This window comes from Topomyia yanbarensis, chromosome 2 (assembly GCF_030247195.1).
Source record: "Topomyia yanbarensis strain Yona2022 chromosome 2, ASM3024719v1, whole genome shotgun sequence".
NCBI lineage: Eukaryota > Metazoa > Arthropoda > Insecta > Diptera > Culicidae > Topomyia > Topomyia yanbarensis.
The window spans coordinates 293224150-293249713 of record NC_080671.1 but is presented as its reverse complement, the minus strand read 5'-3'; the positions used below and the strand labels follow the sequence as shown (position 1 = coordinate 293249713).

The following is a 25564-nucleotide window of genomic DNA, read 5'->3' as shown; positions in this document are numbered from 1 at the left end:
TAAATACTCTTGGTCTACTGTGGCATCCCGAATCGGATACGTTTCGGTTCAAAGTTCCGGATTTTTCTATTGATCATCCCATTACGAAGCGAGTAGTGGCATCGGAAATGGCCAAATTGTTTGACCCATTGGGAATCTTGGGGCCAATCATTATCAAGGCCAAGATTTTCATGCAAATGCTCTGGAAGGAGAAACTTTCGTGGGACGAACCTCTCCTTGATCATCCGAAGGAAGAATGGCAGAATTATCGAGCCGATCTAACTGCACTGAAATCTTTCTCTGTTCCACGTCTGGTGAAGGCACCGGGCTCAGCAAACAACATTCAGCTCCATGGGTTTTGCGATGCCAGCGAGCGTGCGTACGGGGCATGCATCTACATTAGGAGTGTTGGCCACGACGGGGTGGTCACAGTTCGTCTTCTCACAGCCAAATCCAGGGTGGCTCCAGTTCACCATACAACTATTCCTCGCTTGGAACTTTGTTCTGCTGTTCTCCCTAGCCATCTCTACTGCAAGGTGACTGAAAGTCTCAACGTTGGCGCAGATGCATTTTTTTGGTCTGATTCCATGATCACGCTGCATTGGCTGCATAATTCACCCTCCAAGTATAAGACTTTCGTGGCGAATCGAATCGCGGAAGTCCAACGCATCACCGACGGTTGCACCTGGAACCACGTCGCCGGTTTAGAGAACCCGGCAGATATCATCTCCCGAGGCACTAGTTCCAGCGATCTCTTCAACCTAGCCCTGTGGTGGAAAGGTTCACCATGGTTAACATCGGATCCGACGGAATGGCCAAACAGTTTTGTCAAATTTGATACAACAAAATTTCCAACGAAAGTTCTTGAAGAGAAAACTTGCCCATTCATATATTCATCTTTGACGAGATTGTTGCGAATTGTCGCTTACTGTCGGAGATTCATTCAACATTGTAGATCGAAATTGTCTGGCACGATTCCGGTATCATCGCCATACCTAACAGCTGATGAACTCTCTCGTGCAGCATTTGGACTCGTGGTTACAACCCAAGCCGAATGCTTTCCCCAACAACTTGCTCTTGTACGCGATGGCAAAGAAAGTGAATTGAAAAAGTCATGGCGAAAACTTGATCCTTTTCTCCATGAAGGCGCACTTCGCGTTGGTGGCCGGTTAAATCAATCGCTCTATTCATTTACGCGTAAGCATCCACTAATACTTCCAGCAGTTCATCCGTTTACCGAACTTATTTTGGACTCTGCTCACAAGCAGTTGATGCACGCAGGCCCTCGGTTGATGATCGCCCACATCCGAGAGCGTTTTTGGCCACTAAATCTTCGTAACCTGGCACGAAAGAAAGTTAGATCCTGTATTCAATGTTACCGAGTGCAACCCCGTCCTGAAAGCCAGCTAATGGGTCAGCTTCCCAAAGTTCGCATAACACCAGCCCGAGCATTTCTCAACACAGGTGTGGATTTTTGTGGGCCTGTTCTGATCAAGCACGCTGTACGGCGAAGCAAACCGATTCCACCATCGCGAGCCTACATCGCATTGTTCGTCTGCATGGTTACAAAAGCCGTACACCTCGAGCTAGTCAGCGATCTTAGCACCGAAGGCTTCATCGCTGCATTAAAACGTTTTGTGGTTCGCCGTGGTAGACCAATCAGTGTGTACTGCGACAATGCCACAAACTTCAGCGGGGCTGAACGGGAGCTACAAGCACTCCTCAAGCAGTTTCTCAACCAACAGCAACGAGAAAAAATAATATCGTTTTGCGCGGACGTCACTGTTGGGTTTCACTTTATTCCCGCCCGTGCGCCTACATTTGGTGGCCTATGGGAGGCTGCTGTTAAAGCACTGAAGCATCACCTCCGCCGAGTCGTCGGCACCGAATCACTAACCAGTGAAGCAATGCAAACAGTCCTGTGCCAAATTGAGAGCTGCCTCAATTCTCGGCCATTAACGGCTGCATCTGAGGACCCCAGTGATCTGGGCGTTCTTACTCCGGGACATTTTCTGGTCGGATCAGCACTCCAATCCATCCCGGAGCCCGACCTAGCCAGTGTTCCGTGCAACAGACTTTCGTTGTGGCAAGCAATTCAACGTAAATGTCAACAGTTTTGGAAGCTGTGGTCAACGGATTACCTCCATCAACTACAGCAGCGTACGAAGAATTTATACCGGCAGCCGAACATCTTGGTCGGCAAGCTGGTGCTTTTGAAGGACGACAACTTGCCCCCGCTCAAGTGGAGTCTGGCTCGAGTTACTGCGGTGCGTCCTGGTCCTGATGAACTGGTACGCGTCGTCAGTGTCAAGTTTCCGTCTGGCGCTATCTACGATCGACCGATTTTGAAGGTGTGCCTGCTTCCTATTAACGACACTACTGCAGATTCAGCTACCGATTCCGAGGAAACCGGTGGTGATCCCGAAGATGAGCAGATTCAACCATCGAACACGACAGAGGATAACGAATCATAGTTTAGCCTAAAAATGAATTGTGAATTATATATTTTGTAAATTATTTATACGTTGAATTTTGAATGGAATTAGTATTCCATTGGTGGCCGGTATGTTGCGCCCGCAAATTAGAAGCATTATCATAAGCGATCCCTTCTCCAGACGACAAATTAGAATCCAGCAAATGTAGCAAGTTGCACAACAATGCACTATAAAAGCACACCACACTCGCAATAAATTATCAGTTCTTATCAAACCGTCTAGCCGTTCAGTTCAAATATACCTACCTACCTGAAATCGTGACACACAGCATTCTTCTTCATCCGAACGGGACCAAGCACAGAATTAAATAGGATTTTCCACTACGAAGAATTAAATTTGAAACTTTCCATCAATAAAGAATTGAATTGGAACAGTACTTCATACAGTCCACACCCGAGAAGATTGCACTTTGGTTTGTGCATCCCCCAGCTATCGAAGAGAGTGTCCCGGCGCGGACAGATGTAATATTAACATTTAAATAATGTGAATATTTTGCTTAATGACAATTATGAAAAAATATATGTTCACTGATATTCAAATTTGGAACTATTTTAAACACCGGAACAGCTCTTCCACCGACAGTGGAAATATGAAGGTATTTCTCATAGTTAAAGTGCAGCTAAAATTTTGACAAATTTGTGTATGCATTCCACTTATGTACCTGTTTCAAATTTATTTTACGCTGCAAATTCGACTGTTTTTTGTCACACCCCAATCAGACGGCAAGCGGCAAAAATCAATGCATTTTGTTCTTAGTTGCGGATCAGTTGAGAACCGGAAAAAGCTTAAATTCTTTATACGATGTTATTTATCGTACTGATTTTTACAAAATACAACTAAACACTTAATTTTAAATTTTTAAATGCGCAAAGTTAACTTCTAACCAGCCCGGGGACAACTTGACAGCTCCCATATATTGAACTCATAAGCAAATTTTGTGGTGATTTGGTGATGTCATGGCGGCTCGAATGGAGCAAAATTTGAAAAAGGCGCATCCCATTTACTATTTTCCATATCTAAAAAATAATCAATTTAAGCATTTCTTTCATCAAATTTATTTCGCTGTTCACATTAGAAACTGCGCTCATTCCCCCATACTTAAACAGAAACATAGATTCCATTTGGAATTTTAAAAAATCCGAAAGAAAATAAATCGATTTTCGGAAATACAAGAAGATGACTTTCAAAATCAAGCCACTACCACTTATATTGGAATTTCCGAAAATCTTCCGAAACTAATCAACATCTCCTAAGGCATCCTCCGGTAGAGCCGAGGAAAATGCCAGAATAATTCTGAAGGGATCCATACCAAAACCATCGCAACATCTTCCGGACAGAATTATTGCAAAAGTCGAACAAAACTCTGGCCGAAGTCGAACAAAATTGTACATTCCTGGCAGCATTCTTGCTGAAACTGAGCACTACTGGTTTGATGCCAGAATTCTGATAAAAGCACACAAATTTTATTCAAAACCAATTTTGCTAAATGTGTAGAAAATCCTACATATATTGTTTATTCTCCCAATCAAAATGCTAGAATTCTTGACGTTCTTAATGAACTTGAAACAAGATGTCGCAGGTTCACGAATTGTTAAGCTTGGTGATTTACTTTCATTGGCCAAAAAGTTTTTCATTTATATTTCATTTATAACACCAATGATTTACCGATTACAAACTTCACACAACAAGAAAACCAAAACATTTTTAGGAAGGAAGAGAGCCGGTTGCTAAAAACAACACCTTCCAACTAAATCTATAATAAGATTTATGTAACTTTGCTGACGGTTTCCAATCAGGGATAAATTTATTCTCTAATAATATTTTTCTTTATCCACATTTTGGAATACGCTTTTTCTAAATGTTGTTCTAGCCGCATTGACGGCGTTCATAACACACGTAACGAAACACGCTTTTCTCTTGAAACTTTTTCGTGTCGTTGTTCGTGGTAGTCGTACAAAAAAGGCATACTAGCGCCACCATCAAATCGCATTTTCGCATTTTATGTTTATTACCTTCACCAACAAGCCCCTTGGCCCCAATGGTGGTTGCTTAAACTAATTACATTTTAAAATTGACAACATTTTCGCTTTTATAGCATTCCGCGTCCGGTCGAAGTCGAAGGCCGTCGCCACACTGTTAAAAATTCGTTGGAGTCCGGTTACAGCGCTCTGGCAACCATAGTTGGTTCTCCTGAACGGAACTCGCAGAAGGGAGTTATTACGTAGAGCTCGAACGCGGGCTTGAAGATCCAGACGTCCGAGGATTGTAGGGCAATCCACTCTGGCAGAGAGTAAGTCCGAGACGAACAGGGCTCGAGAGCAGTCCCTCCGAATGCTGAGTGTATCGAGGTGTATAAGCTGGCAACGGTTTTCATAGCTCGGCAGCTGAAATCTGTTTCGCCATGGGAGATGACGAAGGGCGAAACGTATGAACCTGCGTTGGACAGCCTCGATTCTGTCAATCCCGTTCTGGTAGTACGTGTTCCAAACAGCTGAACAATATTCTAACGTTGAGCGGACCAACGCGCAGTAAAGCGATTTAAGACAATGTACGTCCCTGAAGTTTTTCGCTATTCGGAAGATGAACCCAAGCTGTCGTGATGCCTTATCCACGATGTATGACGTATGTGGTTTGAATGTTAATGCCGAATCCATGATGACTCCGAGATCTTTGATGTGAGAGTGTCTTGGAATGCTCGAGCCGAAGAAATGGTAGTTAAACTGAGTCGGTTGGCGTTTCCGCGTGAACGTAACGATTGAGCATTTGCTCGGGTTTAAAACCATTCTGTTTTGATCACACCACGTGCTAAAGCTGTCCAGATCCCTCTGAAGAAGCTCGGCGTCGGTTTTATCCCGTATTTGTTGAAAAATTTTCATGTCGTCGGCGAAAGAATGGCGGGGTCCTTGTAATGTGAAATTGACGTCATTAAAGTAGAGGAGGAATATTACTGGACCGAGATGGCTTCCTTGTGGTATGCCGGATGTAGCGAAGAATGGTGCAGATAGACAGTCCTTAATGCTGATTTGGAGTTGCCTTCCATCGAGGTAGGAACGAAACCAGCGCAGAAGTTGTCCATGAATGCCGAGTTTGTCCAGCTTCGCTATTGCGATATCATGGTTGATTTTGTCGAAGGCCGCAGATAGATCCATATAAATAGCATCGGTTTGCAATCCGTCAGCGAATCCATCCATTACATATGTTGTGAACGAGAGCAGGTTTGTCGTTGTCGATCGTTTAGGCATGAAACCGTGTTGGTCATCTGCAATGTAGTGTTTGCAGTGAAAGAAAATAGGATCTAACACAACCAGCTCGAACAGTTTTGATACAGCACTTAAACACGAGATTCCCCGATAATTGTCAATGTTCGATTTGTTTCCTTTTTTATGAACTGGAAACATGTGCGCTGCTTTCCAGCAGGAAGGGAATGTACCAGTAGTGAGTGATAGCTCGAAGACTCGCCGAAGTGGTTCAAGAAGCCCGCTGATGCACTTTTTGACAAAAATCGAGGGAACACCATCTGGACCTGGGGAACAAGATGCTTTCAGTTTGGCATTTGCTGCAAGAATGGCAGCATTATCGACACAAATTCGGTTGATGGTTCGTCCTAGAGAAGGAGTTAAATTAGCGGCGGCAGCGACTTGTTGTGGTGGCAAGCGCTCGTTGGAAAAAACGCTTGAAAATTTGTCGGAGAACAGTTGGCAAATTTCCTTAGTGTCGGTGCCTAAAACTCCATTAAACGACATACAAGATGGCAAACCGGATTCCTTTCGCTGCTCGTTAACATACTTCCAGAACGACTTGGGCTTGGATTTCAGTTGACGCTCGACGTTTCGCTGGTGTCTAAAAAAGGCGCGTCTGCTTTGTTGTTTGTATTCGTGGTTGAGTTCAAAGTAGTGATTTCGTAATGCAAGTGTCTTATGCTTCGAGAATTTTTTAAATGCAGCTCGTTTGGCAGATTTTAAACGTCTTAGGACGGTTGATTGCCAGGGAGGGTGTTCATCGGTACTAATTGTTCGTTTTGGTACATGGCGGTCGATAAGGTAGTTAAGAATACTAGAAAACGTCATCGCTGCTTCGTTCGCGTCGTCATTGTTAATATTTTCGTCCCAGTTTATATCCAACAGCGTGCTAACGATGCTGTCGTAGTCAGCGTTTTTAAAATCGTAGACGATAGAGCTTGAGACGTTTTCAAAATTCACTCCTAAGTTACCAGCGAATACAAGATGTAGTGGGGGATGATGACGCACCTGCTTGACTAAAGGAGTCGGTGCAGTGCAGCAGTACGGAGCGCAGTCCCGGGCACTTACAAAGCAGAGGTCCAATGTACGTCCATTCTCGTTGGTGACATTATTAATTTGCCGAAGAGTTGCGCTGCTGTAGTTGTCCAAAATACAACTGGCATTGTTAATAAGCGCAGATTTTTCGATATCCAATCTTAGAAAACCATTACTTGCTAGGCACCACGTCAAGCCAGGTAAGTTGAAGTCGCCCAGTATAACGATATCATCAGACGGGGCGGCGATCGAGGCGATAAAAGAAACGGAGGAAAGATGTACATCGATCAGGCTGGAATCACGAATTCTGTCAGGTGGAAAATACACAACACACAGGAACAGATTGCGATCGGCAAGTTTCACTGATATCCACACTTGCTCGGAGCTCGCCCACCGGTCATCGTTGATCACTCGGGCTTTTATACCACGCCGAACGGCGATAAGCACACCACCGCCTGATGTCTTGTGGCTGTTGAGGGCATTACGGTCACAGCGGTAGACATCGAGTGTTGAACCAAAGACCTGGCGAGACAGAGTACGGTTGTCGAGCCACGTCTCGGTCAAGGCGATAACGTCGTAACAGCAACCCGTGGTCGCGAGCAAATAGCTGTCCGTTGATGAATTTAGGCCACCAACATTCTGGTAGTAAACCTAGATGTTGTTGGAGGACGGATCAGGTACAGCAGAGAGCGAAGCCATGTTGCCGTGTAGGAAGATCCTTTCGTCAATCTCACGAACAGTATCGGAACGGTTCACGGTCGCCTGGTTGACTGTGGTGAGGGATTCGAGGCATCCCGAATCAACTGCGTCGCGCCCCAAAATACGACTATCGTCGTCGTCGAGAGAAATGGTTGGCATCTGATAACAAGATGTCGGAGCAAAAGGCAAAAAACTGGAAGCGAAGAATACATCAGCGCTTGAAGTGTTCGGAACAGATGTATACTTGCCATTTGCGGCAGGTTGGAAGACCCTTTCACCCATCCCACACACAGGACCGGGACGACTGATGATCGCTGGCTGCAAGTGCTCGACTGTGGCGGGGGGATCGAGGGCTTCCATAGTGCCAACTGCGGTGCGTCCCAGTATGCGTTGGAACCCGATGGCGGAATGCGGAGAGCAGGAACGGGGTGGTAGCAGCTTGCGGCGAGATTCGTACGATGAGCTAGAAGCGTGAATCGGTTCAACCGTTGTATCGTTACAATTTTTATTATACTTGCCGAGAAAGGCGGCTTGGAAGACCCTTTCCCCACCCACACATACAGGACCGGGACGACTGATGAACGCTGGCGGCAAGGGCTCGACTGTAGCGGGGGGATCGAGGGCTTCCATAGTACCAACTGCGTTGCATCCCAGTATGCGATCGGCATCGATACTCCTTCACAAGGGCGGTGTGGCTTGGTATAGTGGCATGGCCAATCGTTGCGGAGTCCTCTGCAGGACCATTGATGGGCCGGGTTGCATTAGAGAGGTACTTGCTTCTTCTGGAGGCGGTGGAAAATCAGTCGGCGGACTCCAAATGTTCTGGGTACGGCTGTCTTCAAATTCCCTGAACAGTATGCCTTGCGGCCATGTGTCAGGATTAAGAGCTGCATCACGGTACTTTGGGTGAACTCCAACTTTGAAGGATATGAAGTTCAAAGTACTGACGTCTATGCCTTTTTTAACAAGCGGAATAACCTTTATCTCCTCGTTACAATTTAGTCCTTCTTTAGACATTTTTTCGACAGTCTCTTTGCTAACGCTAGGATGAAAGCGCGAAAGATACATCCAGAGCAACGGCGCGGGAGGTGGAACCGTAAAAATGTTGCTATTATCGACTAGCTTTCGACTACCAACAAGAATATTGCTCGGATCAGGGCCATCCTCGCGACGACGTTTCTGAGGTGGTCGAGAGGTACCGGAGTTTGGCCGGACTGGAGTAGCTGTTGAAACCTTTCTAGCCAGGCGCGAAATTTGCTGGTTATTTTTGGATAACTCGGCCTTTAGCTCAGCACAGACGTCATCCGTTTTCCCAGCGATAGCAGCGATAACACATCCAAGTGAAGAAACGGTGTCGCGAAAGCGAGCAAACTTCATCAGCTTGACACATTCATTGCACATCCAAAATAAGTTTGGGTTTTCCGCAAGTTTTTTCAAAAACGGCTTGTTAAGTTGTTTCCCACATTGCATATGTACCACATTATTGCAAAAACCCATGCATTCAATAAAGTCGTCATCCGATTTGACGGTTTTCGCGCAGTGATCACATGCACTTGCCATAATGCGTGCCGATCTGAGAATGCGAACAATGAAATATAGATGGCGCTGCGGTCGGTGGAAAGTTTGGTGGTTAAGTCACAGAAGTTCACTCAATTACGTTCTTCGCTGATTTTTTCGCAACACAAAATCAAACAGGAGACACTTTCACACTGCACAAAAACAATGTTAAAAACAAAATACTGAGTCGATTAACACGACAAACAACGATAAAAACTTCACAAAACTCGTCAAAAAGTAAAAATAGTTGGAGCGATTTATGTAAACAACTAATCGGTAGGAATACACTGAACCAAAAAAAGCATATATGAAACAAGCACTATCTGTGGTACATATATGAAACAAGCACTATCTGTCAAGTCGTCCCCGGGCTGCTTCTAACTGAAGCGTTCGGGTGAAGTCATTTGAAATTTAACTAAAAATAAAAGGTTGCCAAAATTTAAAAAAGACCAATGATTGGTCCAATGTTGCCAATCCTCTTTACGCAACTCTACTATTAAAAACTCTGGTAGAAACAAAGTCGTTTTACACTCGAAAGAAACTTTTTCGAATGCTGAATATCTATTATAATACATTGACACCCCAATTTTATCAGCCAAATATGAATTGCCAAATATGATTTTTTATTGCATCGAACTACAACAATTTTTAGGCAGCTGTCAAGGGGTTATTTTATAGACTTCTTCCAAAATTTGGCGAACCTATTCCAATTCGTATACCAATTAATTGGTATACTTAAGGGTTTATATGTTGCAGATAGAGAAAATACTAAAGTTTTCAGCTTTTTTCCTACACAATATTACTAAGCTTTCGTAAAACAATTTTTCCTAATATGTTTGTGAAAATTATAAACTATTTGAAATATTTTAATAGTTTAATTTTTTATTTAACCGTGATTTTTAATAAATAGTGACCATCGCTTAACAACGTAGTCTATTTTTCATGGCTTTCGGTGAGCACGATCTCTCGAATTGCTGAACTGAAAATTATGGAATAGAAATTATTTTTAGTGTTCTTTACAGATTTAATTCGCCGCGCAGATAGCTCTGAATTAGACCCGCTGGTGCCCTAAGACGATTTCGCTAGATTTTCAGAGCACAGTGCACCCAGTGCACGGAAGGTTATCGAAAAGTTTCGTGAAAATGAAAATTTCAGTAATGATGATGATTTTCCCAAACGGTTCGTTTTCGAGAGGTTTTTATTTGTTCTTTGGCATTAGGATTAGCGATAATAATTCAAATCAAGGATACTACTGGGAAGTCACCTTTAGAAAAAGTCGATGTCGAAGTAAAATTTGGAACTATGCACGCATGCACTTCAGAGATAGCGTGATATCAGGAGCTGCGATTTCATTTCAACGCTTTTTTGTGAAAAGGGCGATACTCACAAATGTAAACATAAGGCTTTTTTCATACATGCGAATGATTAATAAATAACCTTTTTAGGAAAATTCAGTTTTCCCACCACAATTTAGATAGTTTATTAACAGGGCATTAACAATAATTCGATGGTATGTCTATTTTATGGGCCATTTTTTCGCTTTCCTATTGATTTGGTTTGAGATTTCTAGCACTGATGTTGTCCTATGCTGATTTGAGCGATTCTCTGAGTCCTGCCACAATCCCATGTAGTATGTGTTATCAAAAACATCGCGAAGCATCAAGTTCTAAATGTTCTCAAACGATATAATATCCGAAGAGAGTGATAAGAGTTATAAGAAATGTCTCATCACACTGTTAGGTGGATTAAAAGCGTTTTTCTTTTTGTATTTGTATTTTTATTGTGGTTGTATTAATTTGTTTGGAATTTTGGCATCTTTGTATTTTAGAACTATTGAATTTGTAATACTTGAATTGCATTACATGAATTTTTGTATCATTGTGTTCCTGAATTTTTGGGTCTTACTTTATGAACATTTCGATTTTTGAAGTTTATAATTTTTAACATTTGAATTCTTCAACTTTCCTGAATTTTTGAAGATTTGATTTTTGAATTTTAGACTTTTTTAATTATAACATTGTTTAATTTTGGAATATTCAATTTTTTTAATTTTTCTGGATGTTTCTTGTTGTTATTGGAATTCTCTATTCTCAAAATTTTTAAATTTTTGATTACAGATATCTTGAATTTTAGATATTTTTAGCAAGCAATTTATATATTTTTGTTACTTCTGTCATTTATTTTTAAAAAACTATAAATTTTTCGCTCTCAACATCTTGTATTTCTGATTTTTATAATGTACATAATTTATCCTGTTTTAGAATTTCGTTCAGTTTTTGAATTTACAAATTATTGAATTTATCATTCCTCAGTTGTGCTTAATAACACTAGTAACAGTGACGTAGGGCTCTGCCAGTGATGTTATGCAGCAAAACTAGCGTTGTGTGGCTGGACCACATAGTCGCAGCGAAGGATACCAAGCTGCACAAAGCCTGACGAGGTGTTATCAAACCCGCCGGCGGATGTGCAAACCAACCTGTGATTCACTTATTTGTCCGGTTTACTCCACAGTTTATAGAGAACAATTGCGCTAAGAGTGAAGTCAAAAAAGTCTACCTATCGTGCACAATTGGAATCCGTCTTTGTAGCAATTTTGCTCGATAAAGCTAAGTATGCACCTCTTGCGAAATGAAATTTCCTATACAAAACCTATGCATAAAAAACGCCGCGAAATGCTTGCGAAAAAAATTTCATTTTGTTTTCGTAAGCGGTACGCACCTCTCGCGAAAACGATAACGAAAATTGCAGTTAGCCGAGACACGGTTCGACAAACGATAAGTTTCTTATTACTTCCGCGAGATAGCGCAGCTTTCTATGCGCTGTCACCAAGGCAAGATTTTTCCTTGCGAAATATTGGACAGCGATATTATTCCGCTCAGAGGCTCGCGAAATTTTGACAGATTCCGATAAAAAAATATTAAAAAACTCAGTCATGTTTTTTTTCTATTATTTTGTTCATCGCAATTTGTCAAAATTTTTTGGTCGTGAATTTTATTTTATGATGCAATATTTGATAATCGAATGGTAAGTTTTAAAATATGATCGGAATTTTTAACTCAAAATAATTAATCAATATGTAATGATTATTTGCAGCACGCTCGAACAAACGCAGATTCAGTCGCAACGGTGAAAAGTTATACGATAGGTGAATAAGTTGAAAGAATGGTGAAAACTCATGCAAACTTTCAAAATCACTAGAGCAGTCTTTTTCATCAGCACCATCCATCGATCTACCATAGATTAGTGTCGTTGCGAAAAAGTGTAAAGTTCCGTTGTCCCAAATCACCCGATAACTTTCTTTCGGAAGCCAAATTGCCAGTTTGGATTTCTAGCTTATGCATCGAGGCGTGCTGTATGACGGGACGGAATATTCTAAATTCAATATCCAGTAGTAGCAAACAGGCATTAACAATATGGTTTCGATAGTCATGGGCATTCTGGAGCTATCTCGCAAAGTGGGTTTCGTCACCGGCTACGAATCGATTACTATGGAAAACGCCCACACTGGAAGGCAAAATGCATTTCTCGCTGCGGTCAGGCCACGCACCGTTTGGGCTCCCTCCAGAAAAAAATTAAATCACTGCACCGGAAACTGTCGGAAGTGTTTACTTGTTCAAAACCGACAGCTAAAGTTTTCAGAAATTATATTTTTGTGATAGTTTGACTGAACATCTTTTTTTCTCAAGAGCAAACCCAAGCATGCTAATTATATGGTGGATGTATATGTGTAGTTACGTGGAGCATGCCAACTAGGATCGATTACGGATCCAAGACAATCTCGGTACATATACGTCTGAAGAAACACAAGATGTTTTATACTATTGTCACTTCCGATGTGGCAGTTTTCATGTCGCCACGCATGTTATGCCCAACTGGCTCATGATTTTCGCATCATTGACATAAATAAATAAATAGTGTCGATATCATTTCGTACTTCAGATAGTGCGATACTATTGGAGATTTTGTAAGCGAATATACTTCCCGCAATCTTTCATTGTGGGTATTTAAACCGACGGGAGATCGAGAACTTGGCACGGAAGAAAATATATAACAGGTTGGGTATGGTTTTATTTCGGCAACGAAGATTTTCGTGTCTGTAATTGAAAATACGAATCTCAAAGCGATCGTCTGACGGCCCGGGAACGCTGGCGTTTGCAGCGAGCGACAAGCTGACTTAGGCTCATGGAAAGTACTGATACAAATAGTAATTTTGATGTTTGTTCCTAATTGATCAACTCGCTTAGGTGATGGATGGTGTGAATCCTGCTAGGCTATGAGACTATAGTTCAGGACAGGAGTGCATTTGATTACCATAAGGATAGCTAATTTCTCGGTGTTTTTAGACTGGTTAGCTCGGTCAATATTTCTGACTCATGGAAATGTCACGTTCTCGGGTCGGTGTGATCTGTGCGATTGGAATAAGATAGATTGATATTTCGTTCATCTTTGATATATTTATTATTTCTAATATACTTTATGGAAAAAGTCTAAAACGACAGGATCCTTGGATGTTTTGTTGAACATGGTTGATGATCACATTATTACCCAATGCATAACGCCTCGATAGTGGTATATCGAGGAGACAAAAAGGGGTTATTGGCTTTTTTATGGTTTGTATTTTTTCATACTCAGCACCAGTCCAAACTAATGGTCAGCCAACAGCGTGTGCACACTGGCGTGGCCGACTAGCGGGTCGGCATAGATTGACTTTAGCTGTGGGCCGTGTTTGCAAAAATTGTTCCACAGTTTAATGGCAGTCTTGGTGGCCAGGGCTCGCAGTGGAGGTCATTGTGTTTCGATTTATCGCTCGACTTCGTCATCGGGCACAGGTTAATTAAATAGATGTGGGTAGAAGCTTGTTAGTGGTTGTGATGTAGTAATTGTGGTTTTTAGTACGTGTGTGCAATTGTTGTTTGCTAGTCGTATGTCTGAATGTGTATGTTTGGCTGAGTGTTTGTGGCGGCTGGGTCAGGGAGTGAATGCAGAGATGGTGTGCGTGATTGATTGGTTTGTGGCCCTTCCTTGGATTGGTTGGACACTTTACTGGTGTTCGTAATTCGTATATTCGACTCGGCTCATTTGGGAGGATCGGATTGGATAGGTTAAGGTACGATTAATTTGCCGATGGACATAAATCATCCATTCCCGGTCAGCGTAGCATGAAGGGATTCTAACAGAATGTAGTTTGCGTTGGTGGTAGGAAGATATTTGCTGGCGTTTGGACGAGCTCAGGCGGTCTGATTGCATGCAACATGTAGTATTTTCTTCTACTTCATTCATTTGTCTAGTTCTGCTTTTCCACTACTCATGTATCACGAACACGCCCTTTATTTATGCATTATACATACTTTTATATCTGCTTTTCGTTTCTTCTGCTGTATATTGTATGCATTGGATATATTCGGTCTATCTACTAATTGAATGCTTATTACAAGTTTATGCTAGAAAATGCATAAAAATCACAGCAGTATAAAAGAGACGGGAATAGAAAGTATGCTAACTCTGCATATTTTTGTTTTTCAGTGAACGGTATCGGTCAATTGATACGCTTCTACTTAATCTTTTTGCATCGTTTTTTTCTTTATTCGACATGTTATTTTCCTTTTTGTTGCTACATCTTGGATTAGATTCATGCTAGCACTCACTAACACAATCAATTGTATATTTTCTCATATACACTCACAATTTCTCTCATTCCGAACGTACGAACGCACATGGTCTTCGCGACGGCATGGGCGCGAACATGCAGTTGCGGTCCTCCACACATGCTTATTCCCGTGATCTCGTCAACAGATACACCCTGGAAATTGAATGAAGGTTTTAGCGCTTATAAATTTCCAACAAGGTCTCAAGCACTAGTCCACTGCGATCATGAATGGGTCACTAGAAAACACCGAAAAAAGATATGTCCTCAAGCATGAATCGAACCTGTAATCACCCAACTAGGAACTGGGAGATCGCAAGTTCGATTCCTGCTTGAGGACATCTTTTCTCGGTGTTTCTAATAAAAAGGTGAATTTTCACCGTTTCTCTATTCTCTCCGTTCCGGTCATTCTCTGTCCCTGTCTCTATTTATTTATTCATTTATTGATCTGTTTATATTTATAGGTTTATTCATTCTAATCTATTTTTCATTTATTAATTAAAAACTTATTTATTTATTTGTTTATTTATTTAATTATACCCATCTATTTGTTCGTATGTTTAATTATTTTAGATATTTTATTATTTATTTATTTGGTCATTTTCAGTTTATGTATCAATTAAATATCGCCAAAAGTTGGAAAGTTGAAATCTAAATTAATTTTTTTTTCATCTGCTACACTTTCTGCAATTATTTTGAACACGCTCGCTAAGCTGTCCTCCCTAATAAAAATATTATACGCCAATTTTAACCCATATAGTCCAGCTATTCCACATATTGTTTGGATGACCCTGAACAGGTCGTTAGGCTCTTGAATGATAAGATGGTTATCAGGGCTGTCCCACTCCGAATCCATCCATGCGCCGCATGCTTTTGAAAATTTTAAATTATTAAGGTTGGACAGAGAATGGTCAAAAATTGAAAACGAAAAAAACAGTTTTTTCCACACCGTGTGTTAGATCTTCATAAAAATCAATCAGCTTATGTAGAATGTTGTTACAGTACTGCGTTTTCGATTTTTGCGCATTCTCTGTTCAACCTTAATCTTCTGGATCACCTCAATATTACAACAAATGAGATAAGTACACTAACATCCCGGCTTGCTTAACGGACTGATTCGCGAGTTTTTTTTACAGATCCTCACATTGATCCCAGTAGCGAGTTTGTTCGTGCATTCTCTCAATCCACGAAGTTCCCTTGCCAACCTAAAATAAATGACCTGCACGATTGAAAACTTATCGGCATACAATATGCCATAGGTGTGAAGAAAATGGCGATTTATTTTCAATCTGTCTAAAAAATGATAAGCAAACCTCCAGTGTTCAGAGAAATCACATGACAGTAATTTCTCAACCGAGATCTCAACGAAAATCGTTCAGTATTTTTTAGTAATATTGCTTTTTAGTTTTAGTATGAACCAGAATACTAAGCATTACCTCTGTGTCATAACATTTCAATGTCAGTGTGCGTCATGAGATTCCGGACGTTATGACGCAGTATTTCAGATACTGTAACAAGAATAAACTCGGACTGACGGACTTAGACAAATTTGTCGGATCTTATGACGCATTTATTATTAATTTCATTCCTGTTATTGCAAAAGTATGACCAATACAAAGGAATGGACAAGTCTTACACTCATTTTTCCAAATAGTTTTGGTAGCGAGAATCAATTGAATTGAAAGACCTAAAATAAATAGAAAGTAGTGTAGACTAATACTGACAGTCGGTATTGAAAGAACTTGTTTATAGCTAAAGGTGCTTCACGCTTTTAGCGCCGCCCCCGATAACTATACTTGGTGCGATTTGGAACCAAAGTTCGCAATATATGTTCAGGTTAATCTTGACGAGTGCGTGGATGACTTTGTAGAGTGTGATTACAGTGGCTTAGTTGATGTCGGCGGTAGCGTCAGCTTGAAGAAATACACTTACAAAAAAACAAGGCGCACGGGTATCGATTTTGTAGGTGATCTGAAATTTGAAAATTAGCTTAGTATTCATGAAGCTTCAAATCTTGTTAGATACATTTTATCATGCGACAAAATCGGTAAATCTTTTCGCATACCTTACGGTTGTTCTGGGCTCTGCAGTCTTTTTTAATATTAGCTGCTAGTAAGCGTTGACGCTAAACGTAGCTGCTTTTGGTTGAATTGAACCTTGAAAGGGATCGTTTTATTTATTGTGATCGATCCCTTCGGTGCTCCGCAGAATTGAATAGTCTTGTTAACTTGAAGATGACTTGGTTGTAACCAACAACTACAACCACCTAACGAGACTTTCTTGTAGAAGTTTAAATTGTGCTACTCAACAACCTTCTCACTGGTATAAGTGCTTCCGTATTCGGACCGCTGTACCACATGAACATTGGCGGAAGCTGTTTTTCCATAGAAATCTGCACCTATCATCTGGAAAATACCCGTTAGGAGTGGAATGAAAACGCTATTGGTTACCATACTTGCACTTCATACTGAGAGGTAGTCACTTTTCACTGGACTTTTAGGGTCTACACAAATTGTCTAGTTGTATAATTTACACCTCGGCTCAAAAAATTAGAGTAAAAAACATTACATTATGAAAATATATTTTGCTTTTTGGAAATGATCAATAATTTTATTTTCAGCAAAAATATAAACAAATAACAGCTGATCTCTTTTCAACAGTCAGAAGCGACATCTGATGGCAAACGCACTGAAACTTGGTTGTCAAGTTTTCGTGAACAAATGTCAAAATTCCATGCGGAATAAGGAGAATTTTTCCGCAAGCTCATTTCGCAAGAGGTGCATACTAAGCTTAAGTAGACTTTTTTGGCTTCACGCTCTGCACACTCTTTGCGCACCTTTATACTAACGCCTTCGGTTTACTCAAATATACTCAGTCAAACCGATTCCGAAACCGGTTCGGTATCTTGAATGAATTCAATAAGGATTTCGACTTAGCTCAAATGCAATAACCTATTCTGACTCAGTAGGTTTCGGAATCGGTTGTTGCCTTTCAACTGGATTCCATATTGAATTCATTCAGGATTCCGAATCAAATTGCGAATGGTTTGACCAGGTACCGGGTAAGCCGACTGAGCGCTATCGATTTGATCTGCAGTAACTTGGTATCCACAAAAGATGGGTGGGTAATGTCTGCGACATAACCGGAGAGATGTAGAATACATAAGGAACACGTTCTTCAAATATGTTGATACTCATTGGAATTTTCGGACAAAAGGTGATTTGGGCGAGGAATATTTCAAATTATTCTTTACAAAAATGATGGTGGTCCTGAAAAGGACCGGTTTTGTTGGCGTTGTTGGCCTTGCTGAGGGAGATGGCTAACGATGAAATTAATTGTTAGCATGAGGAAGTCGCGTAGTACTGGCCAATGGAAGAACAGATAATAATTGATTCCTGAAAATCAATTTTTCTTTATTCATGTAAATTATACATACTTACAAATCTAACAGAAGATTCCTGATCATATTTCTGAATCATTAGTGCGAACATTGTGTAATTTGGTTAAGTACAATGAAAGTTACAAACTTTCCAAACTCGACCTTCTGTTCATTCAGAAATATTGAAATGGGGTGTCGTGGTCACAATAAAAAAGATGGGTGGGTAATGTCTGCGACATAACCGGAGAGATGTAGAATACATAAGGAACACGTTCTTCAAATATGTTGATACTCATTGGAATTTTCGGACAAAAGGTGATTTGGGCGAGGAATATTTCAAATTATTCTTTACAAAAATGATGGTGGTCCTGAAAAGGACCGGTTTTGTTGGCGTTGTTGGCCTTGGTGAGGGAGATGGCTAACGATGAAATTAATTGTTAGCATGAGGAAGTCGCGTAGTACTGGCCAATGGAAGAACAGATAATAATTGATTCCTGAAAATCAATTTTTCTTTATTCATGTAAATTATACATACTTACAAATCTAACAGAAGATTCCTGATCATATTTCTGAATCATTAGTGCGAACATTGTGTAATTTGGTTAAGTACAATGAAAGTTACAAACTTTCCAAACTCGACCTTCTGTTCATTCAGAAATATTGAAATGGGGTGTCGTGGTCACAATAAAAAAAGATGGGTGGGTAATGTCTGTCACATAACCGGAGCGTCGTGATTTCAATTCGAGACGTTAATTTAAATCTAATAATATTCAACAGAATCACGTTTGAATGGGAAATTTTCAAATAATTCTCTATGGTAATAATGGTGGTTCTGAAAAGAACGTTTGGTATCGGCGTTGGTGTTGATGGTGATGCGCTGGATCGTTGGATATTTTTGGCATGATAGTTACGTGCCTGGCGAACTGTTTTGTAGCCTCGAACAAAACGACAAGACTGGCTTCTTCGGGTACCATTACGGCTGAACTTTATAAGCTTAGCTCGACTTTGAAATCCTGCACAATCTCACGAATCAGACACTGGTAGGGCCATTTTGTTTGCTACTAGCACGGAGCTGCACAAAAAATCATTTAATGCAGTTAGTTCACGGGGGCTGCCAAAAAGCTTGAATAGAAGCATGCGACTTCAACGTTTCTCTTAAACACATGCAACAACACATTCGTTTTGGTAATACTGATAATAACAGTAGAAAGGAATGGAAAAGCAGTGCACGAAACGAGCGAGAGGATAATTTAAATTTTTGTTCCGTGTGCAAGCTACTTCTTTCCACCCAACGTATTATGTTGCTTGTTGAAAATTTGCTACACACCTTAAAATAAAAGTTTCAGTTTAACTCTCACTAGAACACAATTGATTGGTCCTGAAAAGAACCGTTGCTTTTATTGTAATTTACGCCCACTCCCACAAACCGACCAAGTAGGCATCAGTGGCTTCATTACGGCTGAGTTTTGTAAGCGTAGCTCGACTTTGAAGTAATACACAACCTTACGAACCAGACGCTGGAATGTTAGCCAGCGGATTAGTTGCTCTGTTGCCCTTTAGTTGGGGCGAAATACTAGCATGGCGACAGTTCCTGATCGGTAGTTAGTTGCGATGGGCCACCAGTAGCTGGGGCACTTTTGCGGACCGTCATCATCGCCAACTGCTTTCCTCCGGTGGACTGGCTGCTTGCTAGTGCTTGAACGAATACGAATGATGAGAAAAACCGACCGACCAATATTCATATATGAAAACACAAGAAAGCACTACTATCGCTCTCCCGCTCGTTTTCGTGCCATTCCTGTGCCTTTCCTTTCCGTTCGGCTACCAATACTAGCATAACCAAAACGAATATTCTGTCTTTCCATCGCCTTCAATCTAGTGGCCAGTGCTAGCAAACTTGCATGTTCAGTTTTTCAATAACAACATTCCAACAATATTTTCAAAGAATGTTGCAGATTTGAAAAGAAGGAAGAAGAAGATTTTCACAAATTTAAATTCTTTTGTTTTATTTGTTAGCGCTGATAAAGGCTATTTAGTTTGCTACTAGCAAGGAGCTGCACAAACAAATCGATTTATGCAGTTAATCAACGGAGGCTGCCAAAAAGTTCGAATAAAAGCATGCGACTAGTGTACTTTGCATGTTCTATATTTTATCAATACTAGAGAGGATCAATAAAATAATTCAAATTGTTATAGCGACATGGAATTGTGGCAACACTGGCCATGAGATGGTGGGGGAACACGCACATTCGTTTTAGTTATGATGGTAGTAGCAGCAGAAAGGAATGGAAAAGCAGTGCACGAAAACGAGCGAGAGAAGATAATTTAAATTCTCTTTCTTTCTTTCCACACATCGTATTTCTTATATTGCTTTCTGAAAATTATTTGTTATACACCATAAAATGTAAATTTCAGTTTAACTCTTATTAGAACACAATTAATTGGTCCTGTAAAGAACCGTTTATTGTTTTATTGCGGGAGCATAATTCAGACGCACTCCCCGCGGACACGGTGAGCTAGAAAGCACTATTTTGCATTCTCGAACAAACCGACCAAGTAGGCATCGTTGGCTTCTCGGGCCATCATTACGACTGAGCTTTGTAAGCGTAGCTCGACTTTGCAGTCCTGCACAATCTCACGACCCAGACGCTGGAACGATAGCCTACTCTGTTGCCCTTTAGTTGGGGCGAAATTCTTGCAGGGCGACAGTTCCGATGAGTCACCAGTAGCTGGGGCACTTTTTCCGTCCGTCGCTATTGCCAACTGCTTTCCTTCGGTGGACTGGCTGCTTGCTAGTGCTTGAACGAATACGAATGATGAGAAAAACCGAACGACCAATATTCATATACGAGAAAGCACTACTATCGCTCTCTCGCTCGTTTTCGTGCCATTCCTGCGCCTTTCCTTTCCGTTCGGCTACCAATACTAGCATAACCAAAACGAATATTCTGTCTTTCCATCGCCTTCAATCTAGTGGCCAATGCTAGCAAACTTGCATGTTCAGTTTTTCAATAACAACATTCAAACAATATTTTCAAAGAATGTTGCAGATTTGAAAAGAAGGAAGGAAAAGATTTTCACAAATTTAAATTCTTTCGTGTTATTTGTTAGCGCTGATAAAGGCTATTTAGTTTGCTACTAGCAAGGAGCTGCACAAACAAATCGATTTATGCAGTTAATCAACGGAGGCTGCCAAAAAGTTCGAATAAAAGCATGCGACTAGTGTACTTTGCACGTTCTATATTTTATCAATACTAGAGAGGATCAATAAAATAATTCAAATTGTAATAGCGACATGCAATTGTGGCAACACTGGTCATGAGATGGTGGGGGAACACGCACATTCGTTTTAGTTATGATGGTAGTAGCAGCAGAAAGGAATGGAAAAGCAGTGCACGAAAACGAGCGAGAGAAGATAATTTAAATTCTCTTTCTTTCTTTCCACACATCGTATTTCTTATATTGCTTTCTGAAAATTATTTGTTATACACCATAAAATGTAAATTTCAGTTTAACTCTTATTAGAACACAATTAATTGGTCCTGTAAAGAACCGTTTATTGTTTTATTGCGGGAGCATAATTCAGACGCACTCCCCGCGGACACGGTGAGCTAGAAAGCACTATTTTGCATTCTCGAACAAACCGACCAAGTAGGCATCGTTGGCTTCTCGGGGCATCATTACGACTGAGCTTTGTAAGCGTAGCTCGACTTTGCAGTCCTGCACAATCTCACGACCCAGACGCTGGAACGATAGCCTACTCTGTTGCCCTTTAGTTGGGGCGAAATTCTTGCAGGGCGACAGTTCCTGATCGGGTTGCGATGAGTCACCAGTAGCTGGGGCACTTTTTCCGCCGTCGTCATCGCCGACTGCTTTTCTTCGGTGGACTGGCTGCTTGCTAGTGCTTGAACGAATACGAATGATGAGAAAAACCGACCGACAGATATTTATATAATCGCGCTAATATGCACTACTATCGCTTTCTCGCTCGTTCTCGTGCCGTGCATGAGCCTTTCCTTTCCGTCCGGCTTCTAATGGCCTAACCAAAGGAATATGCCGTCTTTCCCCCACCAAGTGCTCTCGTCAAGCAACCCAATGCGAATAACCATACGAACAAACATGTAATGGACCTATATATAAACTTTTCATTATTTTATTGTTCGGTTGGTCTACCATAACGACGGCTCTGTGCGGGATGGGCTGAAAATTTTCACTTTTCCGAGTCGTTTTCGAAAGATTTTTCAAAACACATTTTTTTTGTTATTAGTACATGTTATACATACTTCAAATTTTAATACAGCATAGAGGAACATATTTGCAACAAATTGGTCTAAAAATCAAATCATTCTGTTAAGTATGATAAAAGTTATTAACGTTCAAAATCTGACGCGGCGCCGCAGCCGATATTTTGAAACGGGACCCCTATATTGAAACCTTAAATGTATTCTACATTAAAAACGCACTGTGATTGTGCCTAAGCATATCATTTATACAAAATATCAAAGTACTACATCCGTAGCAACGTTACATTGCATTTATGTGCGTTATCCATCTTCACTGCCGCTTAGTCGGCTTTAAACTAGCCATAACCCATGTTTGAGTAAACCAGACGAACGAGTGGATCACAGATTTGATTGCACTTCCGACGGATGATTTACAAACACGTTCTCCAGCGGAAACTTGGCCTCAGCTGTGTGGCCAAGCTACATCACACTAACTTTGCTGCATAACATCACTTGGCAGAGCATTGTATAACTGTTACTAATGTTAATAAGTACAACTGAAAAATCAAACAATTAAACAACCAGAAAATTCAAAAACTGCAGTCCAAAATTCAGAAACAAATTATGCAGAAATTATCCACACAAATCCAGAAATACAAAACTTTAAGATCTTTTTTTTCAGATTAACTAATATTAAATGTACTTTGTAAAACATTTTCAATTTTTCCTGAATAATATTTCTAAATCGATGAAAGGAGTATGAGCTGTCATTAAACGTCAAATTTTGACGTTTACAGACAGTTTATACACGTTTCATCGATATAGAACAACTTTGAATTATTTGTTACTCTATGGGAGGCGGGATGCCCCACCCGAAGGTATCATCCGCCGGCAGGCGTGCTGGCGACCGGATGGCGTGCGAACGGCTGGCAAAAGGCATGCGAATGGCGGGGTTAATATTCATAGCAAAGAACGCAGCCATCCGCCTGGTTGTTGCATCTGAGCCTGCATTTCGTTCGCCCGTCACTTGTCGGCATGTATTGAGGCGATCGGTGTTGGCAGTTGGGGCATCTCGCCTCCGGTTAGCTATCCATCTGCCGTGGTAATGTGGGATAGAACGACGTCGTATAACAGTTTTAAATTTTAAAACAAAACTGTTCGAAATTATAAAACAAAACGCTTTGCTGGGGATGGGAATGTTTAAGTTCCAGTTCTACTTTGAAACTCCTATACAAAATAAAACGCTCCTGAACATGCCCTAACAAATGTAAACATACTGAGAGCATTTTCAGGAGTATTTCAGTTCTAGATTCATAATTTTGACAGTTCTATTATATAAAACTGAAAATTTTAAAACTAGAACTTGCTGTCCCCAGCAGCTGTTTTAGCGGATGTTCTGTTCAGTTTAAAATTCATGTCTCGCCATTCCTTCAGCGTTACTGCATTCAAATTTATTTTTCCCCAGTCTATCGGTTCTAAGTGTCTCTGCTGAAAACTTTGCATGTATTTAATGTCGTTTTCGATTGAGAACCTAGAAACCAACCCAGGTTAGTTGCTTCAAACGAACGTTTTTAATGAAACTGAGTTGGGTTCTCGCCAAACAGCGGTGGTGTGAGCGAACCCGAAATATATTTCAGGTTGGAACCCAACCCGGTTTTCAGTTCAGTGGCGCATAACCTAGGTTGGAAACTGGCTTCAAACAAACGGTTTGACAGCAGTTAGGTCCGAAACTGAGTTAGTTTCTGCCTAGGATAGGATCCGCCAGCTGGCTTCTTCCCTGTTGAAAACGGCATACCCCCACTCGACCAATGTTGCCAAAATATTTGTTGTGTTTCGGTCGTATATGTGTTCTGATTAAAATATTCTATATTATGTACCAATTTCATGGAAAAATCAAAGATTTAGTCTTTATATCCGCATTTAAACGATCATAACGTTTTTTTTCATCGGAATACAGCAAAACAAAATAATATATATTCGTTGTTGGACATTACGAAAAATATCTTCACGCCTCTTCATTTTTGTAAGTTGCTTTCTGAGTCAAGCAACCTCTGTCACAAGAATAATTTTCTCTGTTCGGATTTATTTTAAATATTCTAAAACTACTTTTCTGCAAGGTTTAATTTTTGTTTTGGAGGAATGTATAGTTTTTTACATGTGATTGTTTCGGAGAAAACAGCAGTAGAAAATACACTCTCCTATTTACACCGATGATCGATTCAGTTGAAAACTGTAAAATTCAACTGTATCGATAATACCAAAGGAAGAACAAGAAGCGACTTCCGGGATAACTTTCTCCCTGTTTGTATTTGTCAGTACTTCCAATTTACTCGGTACTGGAACAAAGACAATTTTTACATGAAGTTGAAAATATTTTCATACTTACGCTACATAGCCTGTTGATTTCGAAAAGAGGCATTTCCGCATTACTCCGCACACAGAACAGAATCCACGATAACCGCGCTACCGGATCTCTCGGGAATTTCAGTTCTGGATAATATGTTTGATTTCGTCTGCCAAATAATGCCTGCACTTCATAATTACAGACGGATGTTATAGAAAGAAAGCGGTATCTCGAGAAAACAAAAAAAATCAACACGGTTAACAATCGTCGTTTTATGTTTGATATCACAATATGACAACACTTCCAAGCAGCCCTTTAGTACTTTTAGTTTCCAAGCCGAAGGTTTGCCAAAGTCACTTTCGTCCAATCAGGAGCTGGTTCAGAATTGGTTCAAAAACAGAAGACAAAGCTGGCGGATCCTATCCTAGGTTTCTGCTTCAAGCGAAACGACATAAAACATAGTTCTAAACGTGTTTTAAAATCAGCAACAAATCCCACATTACCACGGCAGATGGATAGCTAACCGGAGGCGAGATGCCCCAACTGCCAACACCGATCGCCTCAATACATGCCGACAAGTGACGGGCGAACGAAATGTAGGCTCAGATGCAACAACCAGGCGGATGGCTTCGTTCTTTGCTATGAATATTAGCCCCGCCATTCGCATGCCTTTTGCCAGCCGTTCGCACGCCATCCGGTCGCCAGCATGCCTGCCGGCGGATGGTACCTTCGGGTGGGGCATCCCGCCTCCCATAGAGTAACAAATAATTCAAAGTTGTTCTATATCGATGAAACGTGTATAAGCTGTCTGTAAACGTCAAAATTTGACGTTTAATGACAGCTCATACTCCTTTCATCGATTTAGAAATATTATTCAGGAAAAATTGAAAATGTTTTACAAAGTAAATTTAACATTAGTTAATCTGAAAAAAAAGTTCTTAAAGTTTTGTATTTCTGGATTTGTGTGGAT

At 40.8% G+C, this 25564-nt stretch overlaps 1 protein-coding gene and 2 long non-coding RNA genes across 3 annotated transcripts; 2 read left to right on the top strand and 1 right to left on the bottom strand.

Moving 5' to 3' along the window:
- The first annotated feature begins 107 nt into the window (after positions 1-107).
- On the top strand, positions 108-2453 carry LOC131680443 (uncharacterized). Its single transcript, XM_058961158.1, has one exon. The coding sequence runs from the start codon at positions 108-110 to the stop codon at positions 2451-2453; it is 2346 nt and encodes a 781-aa protein (XP_058817141.1).
- Positions 2454-11890: 9437 nt separating this feature from the next.
- Positions 11891-12962, top strand: LOC131683284 (uncharacterized). Its single transcript, XR_009304468.1, has 2 exons — positions 11891-12028; positions 12098-12962. It is a non-coding gene; the product is annotated as an uncharacterized LOC131683284 (long non-coding RNA).
- A 2014-nt stretch (positions 12963-14976) lies between these two features.
- Positions 14977-17321, bottom strand: LOC131683283 (uncharacterized). Its single transcript, XR_009304467.1, has 3 exons — positions 17104-17321; positions 16714-17053; positions 14977-16619 (listed from the first exon to the last, which is right to left on the bottom strand). It is a non-coding gene; the product is annotated as an uncharacterized LOC131683283 (long non-coding RNA).
- Positions 17322-25564: the final 8243 nt, after the last annotated feature.